Raw genomic sequence first — 20,801 nt, 5'->3', positions numbered from 1 at the left:
AACATGTAGCAGTGCAGTATATGGAGAATTTGGTGTATTTCCTATGTATGTAATACGTAAAATTAGAATTATTAAGTACCGGTACAAAATCATGAATATGCCTAATACATTAATGCACAAATTAATGATGGCACAAGGACATAATAATACATTGTTAAATAGCTGGTCAGTTAATGTGAGAAACGTATTAAATGAACTTGGATTTTCCTTTTTGTGGAATTATGATAGAATATCTGAAACAAATGTTAATGCAGTAGTCCAGAGGATTTATGACCAGTATTTTCAGCAATTGTTCGCTGAACATGATTCATCTACTAAACTGGATTATTATAAATTATTATTATAAGTTAAATTTTGTTCAAGAAAATTATTTAAGCATAATAAATAATGATGCTCATAGAAACGCTTTAGCAAGATTAAGATGTTCGTCTCATAATTTAGAGATAGAAGAAGGTCGTTATAGAAATGTTGTTAGATCTGAAAGAGTATGTAGTAGATGTAATTTGAATCAAGTTGAATCAGAGTTTCATTTTGTGTTAGTTTGTCCATTGTACAGAGATCTGAGATCACGTCTTTTGAATAGGTATTACTATACATGGCCCAATATGACGAAATTTAGAAAACTGATGTCTACATCAAAAAAGTCTGTTCTAGTTAAGCTGGCGAAGTTTGTTTATCTGGCTATGAGGGCTAGAAATAATAATGTTTGATATACTTAATTTATATATATACTGTAAAGTTATTATACTGTTTGACTTAGTAACGGTATATGATACAATTCAATTGATTTTAATTTTAATGAATTTAAGCTTATGTGTTTAATACGGTACATACATTTGTATATTTCTTAGTTTCATGCTATGACTAGTATTGTCACGTTTATAAAAAATTGTCATGCTTTTCGATTCACTTCTGTTAAGCTAACCGCCAAATGACAGTTTTTGGCGAAAAACATGTATATATGTTTATGCCAATAAATATTTTGACTTGACTATTAAAAACAGCAAATTCTCATGTGTTTCCGTAACATAAAGTTTGTCAGTAATTAAGTTTTCAAGCCTTCTTAAGAAATATAGCATTTATTTCAAGATATCTAAAAAACTTTTTTTTGTAGAACGATCACGCTGCTTTAAATTGAAATTAACAAAGGTGTACAATCTTTTTTGCAATATTTGGGGGTATATTAGTTTTTGAATGAAACATTTCATGAAGATCTCGTGAGTTAAAAAATCCAATATTTATCGACAGGATGGAATATCAAATTAATTAGATTCAAAAAGGTATCCAAAACAACAACAACAACAACGAAAAGAGAGTCCAACAGCAATGTCTGAAACTTCAATGTTTATGATTAACAGAAATAACCAGTTTTAATGAAATCAATCCATTTATATTTGTCAATTACTTTAATAGCTTGCCGAACATGTCAATTAATGTAACACGCTATCCTTTTCAAATAAGTAAACCAACTGTTTAGATAGGTTATTGTACAACGCAAATCAAAACACGTAAAGTAATAATCGTCCTATAGACTGGAGAAGTGGTGCTTGACCCCAAAAAACGTATTTCGATTTGCATATGATTATTCCAAGAGCATAGCTAACAATTATATAAGAAATATCTGACAATCAGACAAATTGCCACCGTTGAAAATCAGAGCACAAAATTACTACAATATATCAAACTCATTCTCCTGTCAGATTACTTTCGACTATTAAATATTTGAGCGAGACATCAAACACATCATCTTGTTTATGTTGCAACCATCAATCATGTTTCTACTGATAAATTCTCTATGAAGTATGTAATCTTTTCTGTCTCATAAACACTTGTTTATCTTACCTTTATAATTACTTCCCCTTATACGCCTATAATAGTTCATGCCCTTGTCACTCCAAAAACTGTCAGAGATATTACACACATAAACCAAGTTATACAGTAAAAAGACTTTCAGTAATTATTGAAACCGACTTTCAGTCTATATGAAATCCGCCGAAACATAGATATTCTTCCATGTTTGACAGACGAAAAGGTGCAGCAGATAGTGTTTTATCGAAAATGTGTTTAACTTTTCATTCGTCCTGTGTGCTCTGTACCATCAAGGGATAAGACCTTGCCTCCTTATTCGTAATTGCTGAATGTGTCTAAACATTTTTGGTGTAAAGATCAATCAAGAACAGACACATGTAACAGTTTAAGCTAGTATTTTCGTGCCGCCTTTCTTTTCTTTTTAGGTCGCCCTTGTGTGTTTCTTATTATCCCCCGACGAAAGTCGGAGGGATATAGTTTTGGCGTTGTCCGTCCGTCCGTCTGTCCTTCCTTCCGTCCATCCGTCCGTCCGGAGCCATATCTAGGAAATGGTTGGGATTATTTATATAAAACTTCATATACATGTTCATCACTATGAGTTCTTGCGGCCCGTCAAGTTTCAGTCAGATTGCCCTGTTAACACCAGAGTTATGGCCCTTAGAAATTTCTAGTGTTAACTATATAGGGTACTATAAATATGGCAATTTCTGCATCATAACTTTTGATATATTTGACCTAGAACTATGAAACATAAACAGAATTTAGATCACCATAATGTGGTTGTGTACACACAATTTCGTTCGGATTTATATGTAAATTAAGAGTTATTGCCCTTTAATTATATAAAAATCTACATATTTGTACATAACAAACTTACCATTTGGTACAATTTCATTAAATTTCTTTCATTCTTTTACATGAACATTTATTGTAAACATGTGAAGTTGTGTACCCACACCTGGTCACCCCCTTACCTTGACTAAAGAAATTATTTGCTTCTTATTAACATCCTTAACTTTTTGCCGGATATATTATTTTGCCATTCCTCACCACAAACCCTTTCGGCGGGGGATACCAATTCATCGAATTTGCTTGTTTAATATTAAAGGCTTTAACATTTGTACAAAAGCAATAATTAATATTGTCATAGAATTATGAAAATTATGAGAACCATTACCTGAAATAGAATATTGTTCATTGTTAAAATATTTCAGCTTTCCTTTAATACTTACAAGAGCCCATAAAGTTACGTTCCATTTCCGCACAATTTCCCCATTGGCTGACATACTTAGGTTGTATCACTAATTATTTCATAATGATAATATGCTGGGTTAACCCTGAAATTTGTTTATGCTAATTACAAGCAATCAAACTGAACAGACAGGAGCATTTAGAAAAATAAGGAAGGCAATCACGCTGCGTAATTAGCATTTCTGTAGAATATATACAACATTTTACAAACACATAAATTTACATCATAAGTATTTCATAATAGCATAGCTTAAAGTTCTATAAGGCTTTAAGGATGAAACAGCTGTCAAAATAGATGCTATGCATGATAACATGGTTAGAAAAGCGCTACTTTTAATACTGCACATGAACATTTGCAGTGTAAGAGTCATAAAGGGAGGTAATCAAAAACAATAGGTTCAATAAAATTCAATTCTATGTTTATCAATATGCAAATCTGTGACAAGTATAAGAGAAAACAATTACTGGAAATAGGATTTAAAAAGAAATTAATATATTTTATGTTCGTAACGGAAAATGTGGCAGCCACAGTTTAAACAAAGGCATTATGAGCCTTTAGGGAGAGAACGTTTTGTTTTTTTAAGCAAAATTCCTTTCTCTAGATAACTGACAACGTTATTATACCAGTGTCTCTAAAATGATACACCTTCCTTATCTTAAACCTTTCTGTAAAAACAATTTTAGCGGTAAAACTATATCATAAACAAATGAGAAATTTGGTACCAGCAAATGATTTTTCAATTATATTTTTCTCTGTCGGACATTAGTCTGGGGCTTTAATGTTCGTATGAACACCAGTAAACTCATTTACTTCGACAGCTCAGAAAATGGTACCTGCCTTTGTATTTATGAATAAAAATATTTCTTCAATGATTAGTTTAGTTATCAAGTCTTTATGGAAAAAAGGTTTTTTATAGCTCATTTCTCAGTCGGACATCAGGATCCAATGCTTATTTTTTATTTTCTTTTAGAGAACCACATTAATATGTAACCTTGTAGATTTTACGTTTTAGAAGCTGAGAAGATTTTTTTTATGATTTCACCAGCAGGAACATTATTCTTATCCAAATTTAATCTGTAGATATTCCAAATTCAGAGACTGCCATGAACGAAGCCATTTTCTGCTTCTGTAGACAAAGAAATTAGCATCAATTGCTTGGGAATCTGAAACACTTTTTCAAACAAATATTTCTTTTAAGAGTGTCAATATTTGGACATAGTAAGAATCAAATTTTACCTAATTTCTAAAGTTTATTAGAAAATCTACAGTTTTGCCACATTTCATTATACCGTTATTCCTTGCTTTTATAATACAAAACTGAAATACAGTGTTCAGTTTTAATCAGCTATAACAGAACATAGATGTTTTAAGCAAACTGAATATTTAGCTTTAATTTTAGCTGCACAGTTCTTGATTAAGTGGCTGCTTTTTTCCTTTATAGCAAGCACTTTGTACATTTCTTCCTTAACTATCTAGTATTTGGGCATAAAAGCTGTATATTTGCAAACACCATGACCAAGTCGATAGAACACTTACTCAAACTTGATTTTAGTGAACGAATGGAAGTTTTCGTTAAGTATCCACCGATGTATGTCATAACATATTGGTTGCATGCATAGTGGCAATTCCGATTGTGAATTATTTCACCTTAATTATTTCAGTCATTACAAATGTTTCTTCAAAGTGTTTCTGTGTTATATATGACAACTCGAAAACCTATAGTATATTAACTATCACTGCTGATCAGAAAAATAAGAAAGAAAGGGCACATTTAGACTTTCTGGAACTATAAAGGCATATTTCATTGTGTGTTGACCGTTTCATCTTTTACATTTTTTATTTGTTATTGTAATAAAACTAGAGCAAACTAGTTCTATGCTATCAAAATTTCGAATAACTAAGATCTCATTTCAGCAGAAAGATCTAAAGAGGGCTTGTTAGCTAGTAAGATAACGAAGACGAAGATGTTGCCATTCAAATTGTACTGTACATGCATTTGACCTTTAAGATATTAAAAACTGAGGCTCAGTAGATTCAAAAATAGTATCTCCGCATCACCAAATGAGGGAGCGGCTTGTTAAAATCAGTGCTTTGCTGGAAACATTTCCCTACGGGTATTTTTTCATCAAAAGTTCAGTTAATCAATAAATTATATGAATATGAAATAAACAGTACAGAAAACGTGCTTTTCAGTTAGAAATTATTCTTAAAGTCTACATCATCTTTCTTTTATGGTCTGACCTGTTTCTATTTTCTTAAGACTTTCGCAAGAAAACGGATCGTCTTTTCTTGGCATTTATGTATGAAACCTCCTATCGCAGATGAGTTTTCAATTACAATTTTTTTTATAAAAAAAATGTTCTAAATAGTTTTTATTTTCTCGGTTGGTTTTATTTTTTTTAAAAATCAGTTAATCCGACAACTTTAATAGTATATATTAATTGCGGAGAAATTACTTTTGTTATGATATTATTAGTAATTAATAACAGAGATCGTAGTACTTTACACACATGATAGGAGAAGTTATCAGTAATCGATTAGATGAAGTATGTTTAACCCTGCTACATTTTTATAATGAACTTGTCCATCTTTCAATTTGGACAGTACAATTGAACTGTTAAAAGCACGGTGTATATGCATATCGGACTCCTCTCTGTGGAAAATGACACTCTTTGTGGTAAACAATGAACTCCAACGTCAGTGAGCTCAGAAAATCAAAATTTTCGTTCTGAACACAGGTTTGTGCACAAAAACATATAAACCACGGGAAGACGTAGCTATATACCAATGCCTTGTTATCGTTACATTTGTGTTATCAGTTGACACAAGTCCAAACGAAGATGAAATGTAGCCGGAGGCACTGGCTCGAATGAACATCGTGCGAAGTTTATGAAACTTAAATACGACTTTCCTTGATTATAGCAAGTATCAAATATCTTAGATGTAAAGCCGTTGATCCCATCTTATTTGTATATACACAATATGTGGTTATTTTCATCATATTTCCTAAAAAAACCCGCTCTACTTTCGATTTCGTAAATGCACGGGATCCCTCTCAGTCGGCTCAATTTTGCCTCACAGGATCCCTCTTGAATCTCTGCACACGGCACGGGAACCCTCTCGGACACATTTAATTTTCTATCAGCACTGGCGCCCTCTCAATTTAATTTCAGTGTTAGAGTTATGAGATGGTGTTCGTATTTAAAAGCACCACAATAATTATAGGTTATTAGCTATGCACGAGTTTTGCAGAGGAAATAGATTGCACGACTTTAGGAGCGCAATATTCTTCCGCTAAAGAACGAGTGCATATTTACCGATGCAAAGATGATAACCTTTTTATTACATACGCATATATTGTAATGTAACTACTATAAATTTGTTCAATAGTCTGAATAGGATTGACAATACTGAACTAAATAAAAGAATTAATGCCACGACACGCATTCAATCAAGTTACGCCAAGCATCCTATATGAAAGTCAGGCGTCAGTGTATGGAAAAATATCGATGTTTCCGGTACCAATGTAACTCATCGGAGAGTAATAATCCAGACGTGTGTGCCCGGGCGGACGGGGGTTTGTTATGGTACAGATGTGTCGCTGAATGCCCCCTTTTCAGACTAGCTATGCATGAATGGCCCCTCTTTGTATCAAATCAAATTATACAAATTCTAGTTTAAAAGTTACTTGAGTATCACTATAAGGTATAGGTAAATTTGATAATAAAATTTAAATATCATTATTATTATTATACCAGATTTATATAACGCCCGTTTCACGATAAACACGTTCAAAGGCGCTTTACATATAGCAAACGCAGCCACACAGGGCGCGAAAATCATCCTCTACTAGTACAGACACAGAGCGATCTGACCAGAGGGACAGAGTGAGATAAAGCCCCCAGTACAGACAGAGAGAACAGAGAGAGATACAGACCTGTCCAGCTAACTTAGCCTTGCTCTTTGCGAATAGACAGTCTGGTTCTTTAACGTGTCCGGTGTATAGCATCGATACACGCGAAGCCGCCATTCATGGGAAGAACTAGTACAGGCCTCTTAGTCAGGTGGGAGACACCCATGAGCATCTCAGAAATTTCCAGTTCCTGGACCGGGATGCATGTTATGTGAAATTGCCGATTTATTTTCAATTTAAAGGCATATTAAGGGAAGTAAAAACACCATGATTTATTTCCCTTAGAAAAAGATGTTGTTTTCAATAAGAATACCATCTCAAAATTCTAACATTGAAGTTGAGGGTGCCGGTGCCGATAGAAAATTTTGTCGAAGAGGGTTCCCGTGCGGGGTGCAGAGATTCAAGAGGGATCCTGTGAGGCAAAATTGCACCGACTGAGAGGGATCCCGCGCATTAACGAAATCGAAAGTAGGGCGTTTTTAAGGAAAAATGATGAAAATAACCACAGAAAGTGTATTTACAAGTAAGATGGGATCAACGACTTCACATCTAAGGTACTAGATATTTGCTATATTCAAGGAAAGTCGTATTTAAGTTTCAATAACATCGCACGATGTTCATCCAAGCCAGAACCCTTCGTCTACATTCCATCTCTGTTTGGACTTGTGTCAAATGATAAAACAAATGTAAGGATAAAAAAGCAATGGTAAATAGATACGTATTCCCGTTGTACATATGCTTTTTTGTGCTCAAAAAGTGTTCAGGACGAAAATTGCGATTTTCCGAGCTCACTGACGTTGGAGTTCATTGTTTACCACAGAGAGAGTGTCCTGTGCGCGAACAGAGAGCGATCCGTTTTCTCATTTACCACAGAGAGGGATCCGATATGCATACACACTGTGAAAAGGGATGCTTACCAAAAAGATACTGACTGAATAGCGAACAGTGCAGATCATGATCAGACTACTGGTCGCATAGGCAAAATCAATCTTCTCCAGCATGCTAAGGGTTATTGACTGATTCCTATGCATGCACCCGATTCCAGAATGACATCGGTTCATGTAGTCCTCCGAAAGTCGACATCTACATAACTATACTACTATAAAGGGGTAGAGATAGATAAATACACAAAATGTGTAAGAAGTTTTCATACATTCCAAGCTTCACTTCGGATGAATCTGTTGCATTTGTTAAAAAGAATATTTCATTTCTCATTAATCATACATGCTATTTATAATTCTAGAATACATCATGCCTTACTTTTCACTCATTATAGGTGATGTATTCCACTACTTATCAGGAATAAAATTGTTCAATATAAAAGGGTACGTGTGACTTTGGTTTTAGAAGTTGCAGTAATTTCCAGTTATACCAAACTGATCTCACGTGAAATTGTGCTGAAGTTTATTCACATTTGAGAGAAATACTGTTCTTATGATTAAACAATTTCTTTTCCTACATACAGCAAAGTCCGATGCCATTTCTTGTATCAGCAAAGACAGACATAAAATAGATTTGTTGTGGAAATGCTGCATTTTAGCTGACCTACAAGGAATTTGGGTAGTTCCTTTAATACCAGATTGTTGCATAGAAGATTTTTAACTGCATGCATTGTAGCAGACGCGCATCTTGTGGACTTGAATATGCAACCAGACTCTATAAAACTTCCGCAAACTTTTCAGTTTGAAAATGAAAAAAAAAGTCATGGTTGTGTGCTTGAACGCACGAAGGCTTTATTCATCATTTGTATATATTTAGGGATACAGTGTAAAATATATTTGCTCTAATTGCTCCTTGACAATTTCAGTTATCATAAAATCGACATTTTCTTCCCGATTATGGCGCGTAGAGCTTGCACCTGCCAAAGACTAATATCTGATTTTGAATAATGACTTTTTTGATTACAAAATGGTTTACTTGACATACGTAAACATCTTCATACCAAAATTATTATCTCACTTGTGGTGAAATACCGCTAACCCTAGGAGGTCTTTCATATTAAGAAATTTTCACATTTTGATGATCTTTATAAATTCCTTGAAAAAAAAACAACATCAAATTATACCTGACAATCACCATTTCATACTTTGATGTTGCTCAGTTGGTCTTGTTAATTACGAATATCTAAGGAATCATTTTAGGAAAAATGAACTTTTGGTGGTAGCAAGTAAAGCATTGTCATCGGTATTGGTCCGGATTTTTAAATATTTCCAAAACACTTTTCTATTTTTACAAATTTAAGATACAAAACAGATATATAATATCTTGTTGGATATTTCACCAAATTCACTATTCCGGCTTCGTTTTAACGTGGGTAAGGAACTGCTGATAAGAAAGATAGTGAAATTATGGAAAGTAAACTACATGTAAATATAACTTACTTCTGTATATGAAGACAAGTATCGCGTATTTGTTATTAAATTAGAGTTTTTTTTTCATCAGAGTACAATTTGTGTTATGCCCAGTCGTGTCCTTTCGTAATAGCGACTGAAATAGTGCCTGACATACATATAACACAGGTGCCAGCAAAGTTGGTTCTTGGTCAAGGTCGTACATATAGTTCTATGCTTTTGAAAGGACATTTGGATAATCTTGTTAAAACATGTTACATATTGAGATGAAGTGCTCAGTATATCTTTCACCTCTGTCGTTTTAATGTAACCATTGTGCATTGAGATCAAGACCATTTAGGGTCCAACACGTAAATTGCTGAGCAAAAACGTGCAACCATGCCGACCTAATTATAAGGTGTGTGTTGAGAATAAAGATCATGATCCGTTACCTTGACAATTTCTTCATCAGAAACAAACGTGACATGTAAATCCGTGTAAATAAAAAAAGTAAAAAGTGTTTCTTAATAAAATTATCTTTATCAAAGTTTATGTTATCTAATTACTTAGTCGAATATTTTAGGCAGTCTTCTAAAGAACTGACATGGTAGGCGTTTTTACATTTAATGGCAGAAAGTATTAATATATTATCCCCTTCCTGAGGTGCGCTATAGGGTTTGGCGTTGTCCCTCCGTCCGGAGCCATACCTAAGCTATGGTTTGGAGTATTTGAATGAAACATGGTACAAATTTTTAATGTTTACGGTTGCAGGGAAATGTCACCCTACAAGTTTCTGTCAGATTGCTTGAAGACAAAATTTATAACTATTTGTACTTACAGTGCATAAATAGTGTATGTCTTATAATTTCAAGAATCACAATTTCAAAATAAAGCGAAAGTCAAAGAACATAAAGCTCAATAGCTGCATTTGTTTTATCTTCTGTAGTTACATCTAGATACATTCAATATATAGAGGATATTTGCTTGTTTCATTATTAGATAGAAATATCTTATACGAGTGAACACCAGATGTAACATTTTCAAGAGTGGCATAGCCACCAGTGAAAATGTAAGATTACGGTGTTCATGAGTGAAAGATATATTAATCTTACATGTAAAACAAACAAATTTCTATTTGTTTCATGTTTGGTCTACATTTACTCATTTTATAGTTTCTTACCAGTGAAAAATTTGAGGTTTTTCACTGTGCAAATACCACTCTTAATATTTCGATATTTCACTGAAAAAGATGTAGTGAAACGTTATATACAAGTCATTTGCAAGAAAAGCTGGTTTCCTGACTTTAAAGTTGCATATACCAGAACTAGCATCCGCAGTGTGCTTCATTTGTAGAGAATTTTGTGAGTGTTTTAGATCGCAGGATCTCTGGTACACTTGAAAAAATGTGCAGCCATGCTTAAAGATAATGAGGTACAAAATCTTAAATCATTTCTCATTCTAGGGCTGATTTGAAACTCGTGATAAAAATGCAATTCACAAACAAGTTCCTGTTTCGTAATGTCATATTGTCAATCAAATCAATCTAAATGAATGTTAAGAATGTTTTAAATGGACTGATCCAGATCGTACGCCAAAAAAATATAAATAAATAAATAAATAAAATTATTGCTATATTTCTGGGTTTGAAACTGATACTGACAGGTTATATGTTATGGAAACGCATGAGAAATAGTTGTTGTTTTACTATATCTTTACATTCAAAATTGGAAATGTCTGTAAACTGCCTTATTATAAAGTTTTATATATACGGTCGAAACGTGGTGCTCTGGTCAAAATGATACGAAAGTTTTTATTGCCGAGGCTCGCATCGATTCCCCGGCTCAGACATTTTTTTTTGTTTTGTTTTCCTTTTCAGCATTTTTACAATAGTTCAGAGACAAAAACTCATTTTTCTAATTTTTATAATATTTTAAAGAAAGACCATTTTCAAGATCTGGATTCAAGTCCCTTTGAGGTATTATAAAGCTTTGTGATACTTTATTCATATTAAGATTGTATATAAACTTGTATATTTTAGAAAGGTATTTTGCATCTGTTCACGGATAAAATCAAATCTTCAAAAATGATATAGCTCAATAAAAGGAATGATTGTCCTTTTGAAGAAGACTCACAGGTAGCGGTAACAAATTATGCCCAAAAGTTTTAAATTGCGTTTTGCAGTATTCCCTGAATACAAGGACAATGTCATAGATTTTTATATATCGCTTTTAATTCATTTCATGTCCTTTTATGTATGCAGTTATGCGGGTTGATACCTCCCAAACTCTTTAATTGAAATCGGCCGTTGTTCCCCCAAGCAGGGAAAACTAAATAAAATACGATACATCATCGGGTTTAGATTATCCGTACATGTAAAAGAACAGAGATAGATATCGAATAGAACAGGAAATGCCGCGTGCCAAAAACGCAGCCTCCCCAAAACGAAACCCACAGCACGCAGATGTGCACACACATACATACACACACACAAACACACGCAAACTCACATACAAAGCAAACATACGAGGAGAAAACAAACAAATAAAGGGCACATTGTTTACACTTGAAGATGGGAAAAGCATTTTTATTTTCTTTAGTGATCTGTACCTTTTTTGTTATCAAAAGATATATAATTAGTTGAACCTGCTTAGTAATTTAAACAAGAGGGCCATGAAGGCCCTGTATCGCTCACCTGACACCTCAACTGACCTATTGACCTAAAGATCATCAAGATTAACATTCTGACCAAGTTTTATTAAGATATGGTCATAAATGTGGCCTCTAAAGTGTTAACTAGCGTTTCCTTTGATTTGACCCCGTGACATAGTTTTTGACCCGACATGATCCAGATTCGAACTTGGCCTAAAGATCATAAAGTTTAACATTTTAACTAAGTTTCATGAAGATACAGTCATAAATATGGCCTCTAGACTGTTAACAAGCTTTTCTTTTGATTTGACCTAGTAACCTAGTTTTTGACCCTGCCTGACCCAGATTTAAACTTGACCTATAGATCATCAAGATAAAGATTCTGACCAAGTTTCATTAAGATATGGTCAAAAATGTGGCATCTAAAGTGTTAACTAGCTTTTCCTTTGATTTGATCCTGTGACATAGTTTTTGACCTGACTTGACCCAGATTCAAACGTGACCTAAAGATTATCAAGTTTAACATTCTGAATAAGTTTCATGAAGATACAGTCATAAGTGTGGCCTCTAGAGTGTTAACAAGCTTTTCCTTCGATTTGACCTAGTGACCTAGCTTTTAATCCCACCTAACCCAGATTTGAACTTGACCTATAGATCATCAAGATTAACATTTTTTCCAAGTTTCATGAAGATATGATTATAAATTTGGCCTCTACAGTGTAAACTAGCTTTGCCTTTGATTTGACCGGGTGACCTAGTTTTTAATTCTACATAATCCAGATAGATTCAAACTGAACCTTGGAATCATCAAGATTATTATTCGGACCAAGTTTCATGAAGATACAGTTATAAATGTGGTCTCTACAGTGTTAACAAGTTTTTCCTTTGATTTCACCTGGTGACCTAGTTTTTGATTCCAGATAGCCCAGTATCAAACTCGTTTAAGACTTTATTGAGGATAACACTCTGACCAAATTTCATTAAGATTGGGCCAAAATTGTGACCTCTAGAGTGTTAACAAGCCTTTCCTTTGATTTGACCTGGTGACCTAGTTTTTGACCCCAGATAACCCAATATCAAACTCTTCTAAGATTTTATTAAGGGTAACACTCTGATCAAGTTTGTGTTAACAAGCTTTTCATTGATTTGACCTGGTGACCTAGTTTTTAACCCCAGATGACCCAATATCGAACTCGTCCAAGATTTTATTGAGGGTAACAGTCTGACCAAGTTTCATTAAGACTGTGACCTCTAGAGTGTTAACAGTCAACTTGTTGACGACGGACGGACGGACGACGGACACAGGGCGATCACAAAAATCTTTTCCAAAAAATGCATAAGTTTATATATATTCATAACAAACCTTTGAAAATTTCAGAGATCGCCTTCTGGGCCGATTGGTGCAACATTTGTCTCTGTCAATAATATGTAATATATCAAAGAAAATAAAGTGACAGTGTAAAATTTTCTTTTTCAGGCCCACTCTCCATTAGACCATATCTACAGCATTCGATTTTCAACAACATCAAACGCCGTACAATTACAGGTAAATTATAAGCATTTAATAATTCAAAATATACTAGTATTGCAGGAAAATTATAAATAGTAGCACCGATGAGTGTACAATTACAAATATATTACGAGATAGTCATCAACAGATGAAAATGATGGGTGATCTTATAACTATATATATTCTTTTTTACGTTAATTACAGAAAAAGTTTTAATTGATAACTGCATATAATGTCGTGCACTCGGGAACGGCAGATTCAAAAATAGTTTGTTTTGTATACAATGACAATAATGTTCGTGCAAGTTAAATCAGCATGGCGAAACAAATGCTGAAGAAGAACCCTAGGTATCAGAAAAAGGTGTTTGATAGTATGTTTTTATGAGCCCAAGCGGAAGGTTGATAACAGGATATGGGGTCTGCAGTTCACCTGTTTCTTATGGGCGTACCCAAAGACGAGTATGTAAACTGATTCAAGATTGAAACGATGTGTTTTGGCTAAATTTTGAAGGTAACTAGACAAAAATTATCAACTTTTAATTAACATCTCGCAGGAAACGTGTTATTTGCAAAAGGTTTCGAACACCCCTCGTAATCTCTCATGCAGGCTAACACCCTCGTAGTTCAGTTCCTACGCGTTCGACTTCTGAAACGTGGTGAATCAGACGCAAAAATCTTGGCTATTTTATAATTCTAACATTGCCCGACTTGTTGTCAGTTAAACAAAAGAAGGAAGTCAAACCTTGTTTATTCTGCGATGAACAATGGTTGACGCACGGGTCTGTAACAGAACATTATGACGTCAATTAGTCGCATGATGCCCTGTTCGTTACCGCTCGGATGAATTTCAGCTTAATTTTAACATGTTTCGATCACCATGTAAGAATGAAAATAAACAAGACCTTCTTTTTTTTTGCCGTCAGATTTGTCACGGTATTTCGTTCAGATGCTACGGTATTATTATTATCAATATTCAAATCATTTTAATCAATCTGTTTTCAGATGTTGTTGTTTTTGAACCGCCTAACAGGCACACAAATTGGTTTAACGGCCATGAAAATGTTTGTGATCGATAAACCAACCATTCTTACGGTAAGTTTCTTAAAAGCCTTAATACGAAAGTACTAAATGCAAAGAAGGACAGTTATCTTGTCAACCTGTTGATAAAACCTTAGTGGTCCTTTGTGCCTCCTTAGCGGTTCTTAGTGGTCCTTATCGGTCCTGGTAAATTGTAGGACCGGATAAAGCTGGTAAACTGGGGTCTGTCAATGTATGACATTTGTCGTTCTAAACTGGCGCACGACTGCAAGTCGAGGTAAGACGTTTGTTGTATTTGAGAAAGCTGGCACATGATGACCAGGAATGAGGTTTGCCATATTTTAAAAAATCGAGGTATTAAGTTTTCAATACTTGAGAGAACTGGCACTGTCGTATCTGAGAAAATTTACAAAATGGTGCCAGAAAAATTATGAGACCTTAAAGACACACTAGGGCCAGTCGAGGTATGAGGTGTGTCGTATTTGAGAAAACTGGCAAAACAGGGGCAATCGACTATTAAGTTTGTAGAACTTGAGAAAATATTCAGGACATTTATGCAACGGTTCTGTTTTGACAGTAGTAACTACCCATTCACTGACACATTTCTTCCAGTACACAGATATTAGAAAAACTCGAGAAAGTGCATGAAAATCAGCTGGAGTCCATAACATGAATAAACCACGCTTTCTTCAAAACAATAACATGTGTTTTTACAAGGTATGATAATGTTTTATCAGAAGACTGAAATCGATTATAAAAATTAAAAACATTTAAGATATCGTTCAGCAGAAACGTTTTGTTGTTGATTTAAGTGGGTTTAAAATATCATGTGAAATTCGTTTTGTTTTGTTAATCCCCCGCCGTGGCGGAGGGATTATAGGAATGGTCTGCGTCCGTCCTTCCGTCCGTAACAAAATCGTGTCCGGTCCATATCTCCTAAACCCCTTGAAGGCTTTTCATGAAACTTGGGTCAAATGACCACCTCATTAAGACGATGTGCAGAACCCATGAGTCAGCCTTGTCGATTCGAGGTCAAGGTCACAACTCAAAGTCAAAGGTTTGAGCCTGCCATTTTGTGTCCGCTCTTTATCTCCTAAACCCCTTGAAGGAATTTTATAAAACTTGGGTCAAATGATCACCTCATCAAGACAATGTGCAAAACCCATGAGTCAGCCATGCCGGCTCAAGGTCAAGGTCACAACTCAAGGTCAAATGTTTGAGCCTTCCATTTTGTGTCCGCTCTATATCTCTTAAACCCCTTGAAGGAATTTTATAAAACTTGGGTCAAATGATCACCTCATCAAGACGATATGCAGAACCCATGACTCAGTCATGCCGGCTCAAGGTCAAGGTCACAACTTAGGGTCAAAGGTTTGAGCCCGCATTTTGTGTCCGCTCTATATCTCCTAAACCCCTTGAAGGATTTTCATCAAACTAGGGTCAAACGATCACCTCATCAAGGCGATGTGCAGAACTTATGAGTCAGCCATGTCGGCTCAAGGTCAAGGTCACAACTGAAGGTCAAAGGTTTGAGCCTTCCATTTTGTGTCCGCTCTATATCTCCTAAACCCCTTGAAGGAATTTTATAAAACTTGGGTCAAATGATTACCTCATCAGAACGATGTGCAGAAATTATGAGTCAACCATGCCAGCTCAAGGTTAAGGTCACAACTGAGGGTCGAAGGTTTGAGCCTTCCATTTGGTGTCCACTTTGTATCTCCTTAACCCCTTGAAGGATTTCATCAAACTTGGGTCAAATGACCATCTGATCAAGAACTCATGAGTCAGCCATGTCAACTCAAGGTCAAGGTCACAACTGAAGGTCAAAGGTTTCAGCTCTGTATCTCCTAAACCCCTTGAAGGATTTTCATGAAACTTTGGTCAAATGATCACCTGATCAAGACGTTGTGCAGAATTCATGAGTCAGCCATGTCAGTTCAAGGTCAAGGTCACAGCTAAAACCAAAGGTTTACCCTTTCACTATCCATAGCAGTGGCGGGGGATTTAGCTGTCTTTCAGACTGCCTTGTTTTGTATAGTTTATCACGAAACAGAACAAGGCATGTCTGTTCCTTGCCTCATAATATTGATGCACCTGATGAGTATAGGTAATTCTTCTACGATACAAAAACTCAATGTCTATGGTAACATTTTTCACACAACTGTTAATGCACTTTATCAATCTAGCTATTAATGTTTCAGATAATTGCATGAGTATTGCAAAGTGCACTTGCCGTCAGGCAACAGCTACTTTGCTAATTAAACAAAAACTGTTGTTTTAGTACTAAAAGGGGTAAAATTAACTGTTTAGAAGGTCGGTACAAAAACTTGAAACACCTGAGCCTGTCAAAATCACCGAAATTGACTAGAACGGAGTGGCAAACATAAAACAATTAAAGAAATAAAATAATATAAAACATTTCATCAAGAAGCGGCACTGCATTTCATATGGCTTTATCAATCGTATTTCTGATTATTAAATTATTACATAGATACCTAAACAAGTAATTGAGAGTCTGAGTTTTATTAATGTTATGTTCCGTGTTGTATATGCATCCATGCGTGCGTGCGTGCGTGTATGTGTGCTTAACTTGCAACGATGTATTCAGAGTTCGCTCGGAATCTTAAATCCTTTTTGATATACCAAAATACATAGGCTATATATTTACCAAATGCTAAACTGATATAAAGTAGGCACTTTACTTACATTTGTCTATTCTTGATTCTACGTATATGTAAAGTTGGTTTTAAAGCCGACGTCGCAGTCATGTACATTCTTTCTTAATTTTGAAACTTCTATCAAAAATACAAGCATTGGTAAGATACTAGTATTGTTTTGTTTTTCTTTTCAAATTAAATTTGATAATGTTTTCTAGAATGTAATAAATTGAGACAAAGCCATGCCAAAAAAGACTATACTCTTATAATTTGTATGGTATTCACATGGAGTTTAATGATTCATGATTATTAATTTTCAGGTAGCAGGCATGATGGTGACATACTTCGTTCTTCTTATACAGTTCAAGATGCCACTATCGCCTGACTGTCACTGTAATATTACTGGAACAGTTTTCCTGAACAATGGGACATTAACCGTGTCACAGACTTCTTAAGAGTGTCATATTTTGAAATCATGTCATATATTTCTTATCAATGCGACATTGATCGTGTCACAAATTTTCTAACATTTCTTCATTACATGTGATATGGTTTTCATGGAGAAAAATACCACAAAGGTTCTTTTAAAATGACACGAGAATGTTTCGAAATAATTGTATTCAATTGTCAAGAAAAATATTCCTAATTGACAAAATTCATTTTATGTCACAAATATCATGAAGCTACATTGTTTGTTGATAATATCGTTGCTAACATATTCTGTTAAAGTTGTAACAGGTTACTGGCCAATATTCAATGGATCATGTGATATTAGTTGTATAACTGCCTCATTTATAGTCGTGTCACAGTTTTCATGAACGTATATCTACCATCGCAATTTTTGTATATAATTGTAATGAGTAATATTGCATCCACAAATTTCATAGTAAATATCACACATTTCATACTAGCTAACTATATCCGATGGCTTGTGTAAAAAAATCATGAAAAATTGTCATGAATAATGCAACATTTTTCGTGTTATGGATACTCATTAACAACACCACATGTTCAGCACAATATAACATATTACAATATTAACAATTTTAAACTGCATTTTTAATATATCACATGATCGTTTTCTCAAAAACAATGCAATACAAATCGTGTCGTAGATTTTGTGACAAAGTCCTACTACGTTTGTCAAAGCATATTTAATAATATCCTTTTTCACAATGTTCACAATGTTAAGACAAATGCAACAATAATTGTTTTGCAGTTTTCAATAATTTTGAGTTAAAGTTGTCATTGAAAAATAACATATAATTCTTGATAAAGGCGACCGTAGATTCAGTAATTTCTGTCATTGATCTTCATATGCTTAAATTATCAATCTGATCAAGTCATTTTTCACGTCCCTGCACAGAAGCACTATTTGGAGTCATGACCTAAATGCTGCAAAGTACTATCCCTTTGGTATTGGAAAATTGCAGAACCAAGGGCACTTCTAGTGGTACAGCGTTTACTTCGAGCATTTTGCAAGGTAAACAGGAACACACAGAGGGACTTAGGTTAGGAGAATAAGGTGTGTGTATGTGCTCAACTTGAATAACCTTTTCTTGTTGCAAGAATGATCATACAATTTTACTTTTGTGGGCGAACGCATTGTCATGAATAATTTGTATGTCTTTCAAACTTTTACTTGGCCATTTGTCATAGATGTTTCGACGGCTGTGCATACTTTATTTTTGTAGAACTTGTATAGGCTTACCCTCACAGAAAGAAACTTGAACTACGGGGCAATTAGAATTTAAGAAATAACATATAATGGATTCTTCCTACTTTTTTGTCCTTTCTGCATGCATTGTTATTTATGTGTCACTGGGGCTCAAAATAATGGACCCAAGATCCAGTCCTAATGAGCATCTTATAATTTTCTTGGGATTATATTTATTATATTTTTTTCAACAATTGTTTTTTGCAGTGTAAGCTCTTGACATTTTGGTCTAGTGTGAACAAATGAGGGACACATCTAGCACAAGCTTTCTTTAATTTCAAACGTCCAGTCAGAATATGATGGCCGGTATCTTCATAGACACTTATTGTGTGAGCTGTTTCGGAAATAGTACATCGACTATCTTCTTCTACCAAACACTTTAACGCAGCAGTTTTTTTTTCTTTTGTTGCTACAACAACAGACCTGCTTGGATGGTTACTGTCTTGAAAACTATTTTGACCCCTTGACAGTTTTTAACCATTAGTACATTAGTTTCTGTGGAAGGCACTGATGATTACTGACAGAGTTTATTGAAGCACCCTCGTTATTAATTGTGTAATGGAATCCATGGACATTTATTGTCAGATTTCCTAGTGTAACAGCTTTCATTTATGGTTTCGGAGGCTCGAGAAAAATTCTCTTCATAATTATTTATTGCTTATAAAATGTAGAAAATAATTGTTGCAGTATCACTTGTGTAAACTAAATATTAAAGATCATAGTTCCTATGGAATATTCTGGAGTAAACTCACGCAGTATTAAGATTGCAGCACTTATTTTTGAAAGTATTTAGTCAACGTTATTATATGTTACATGGTTATAAATTTACATTCAACCTATTCATTCCTTTGAAAAATCATGACGTTCATTTGTATGAATCTTGAAAAGAAAGGTGCCAAACACCGCTTATTGATAACGTGCATCTGTTTTGACGATGTCCGCGTGTAGTCAGAGAGAACATTTCTTAGACGACGTCACAGTTGTTAGAATGGCCGGGAAGCAGATCATGTGCAATGTATAAAAGATAGTATATAGCTGACACATGGAAATGTTATGTAAATAAAAGAAATTTAAAGAAATGAATACTTTTGCGAGGTTCATACAAATTAAACGACAGAATAAGACAGGTAAAATAACCATGTTTTTTTTTCAAGTATTAATAGCAATATTTTGTATTCGGATACGCACATTGTCAATGTATAACGATACAATCATACGTAAAATGTGTTTTTTGTGAAGTAAATGAAGTTTACATTAGCAATTCATCAAATTAAACAATAATCAAACAAATGTTTATTTTGACTGTTCTTTCCTCTTATTAATAATGGAGGTATGAGGGTTAGCAGCGGTTATGCTTATCTGTGCCTAGGGCGGATGGACCGTAGTTAAACACTGACCGATAGCTTACATAATTAGCATGCATACAGCTGAATTGTATCAATTATACAGGTACGTTTCTCAAGGTGGAAAGTCTGGGCAAATATTTTATGTATCTTCACGCGTACATCATGATAAAAACAACATATACTGATGTTGTACAATGACGCGACCGTTTAACGTAGTGTCCAAACGTCAAGTTTGACCTTATATTTAAACATAATGGTAACAACCGAAATTCGAAGATACTACTACTAGTACTTGAAATTTATTTCTTCAATTATCTATTCGTTTATTTTGTTTTCTTTTGTTTATTTATTTGATACACATTTTCAAATCGGGATACATTTCATAAACTTAAAGGCACTGACATCCAGATTTTTTTTTCTTTCATAATGAAGTTTGGCCATATTATGAACATTAAAATATGAGTTTTTGTTTTCAAACTATTTTTAAAATGCCAAATCAAGAAAAATGATGACTGCGTCGAGAATCGAACCCGGACCGCCGCGGCAATAAAGAAATTTTCCGCTGTCGCTATCAGTAGCGC

The 20,801-nt window shown here is 34.4% G+C and overlaps 1 protein-coding gene across 2 annotated transcripts in view; it reads left to right on the top strand.

Annotated features, from left to right (window-relative positions):
- The window catches only part of LOC128550090 (uncharacterized), a 49,617-nt gene extending 29,453 nt beyond the window's left edge, over nucleotides 1-20,164 (top strand). Inside the window, exons 2-4 of one of the 2 annotated variants that reach the window (XM_053528229.1) lie at nucleotides 13,431-13,499; nucleotides 14,465-14,554; nucleotides 17,478-20,164. In XM_053528229.1, coding sequence (XP_053384204.1) covers nucleotides 13,431-13,499; nucleotides 14,465-14,554; nucleotides 17,478-17,612 — 294 coding nt within the window. In that variant the 3' untranslated portion in view covers nucleotides 17,613-20,164. Of the gene's footprint in view, nucleotides 1-13,430; nucleotides 13,500-14,464; nucleotides 14,555-15,112; nucleotides 16,069-17,477 lie in introns of those variants that run through there. The other variant, XM_053528230.1, reaches the window with a different exon arrangement.
- The last annotated feature ends 637 nt before the right edge of the window (nucleotides 20,165-20,801 follow it).

The sequence above is a fragment of the Mercenaria mercenaria genome, chromosome 17 (genome assembly GCF_021730395.1).
Source record: "Mercenaria mercenaria strain notata chromosome 17, MADL_Memer_1, whole genome shotgun sequence".
NCBI classification, from domain to species: domain Eukaryota; kingdom Metazoa; phylum Mollusca; class Bivalvia; order Venerida; family Veneridae; genus Mercenaria; species Mercenaria mercenaria.
This window is presented reverse-complemented; position numbering and strand designations above follow the sequence as displayed.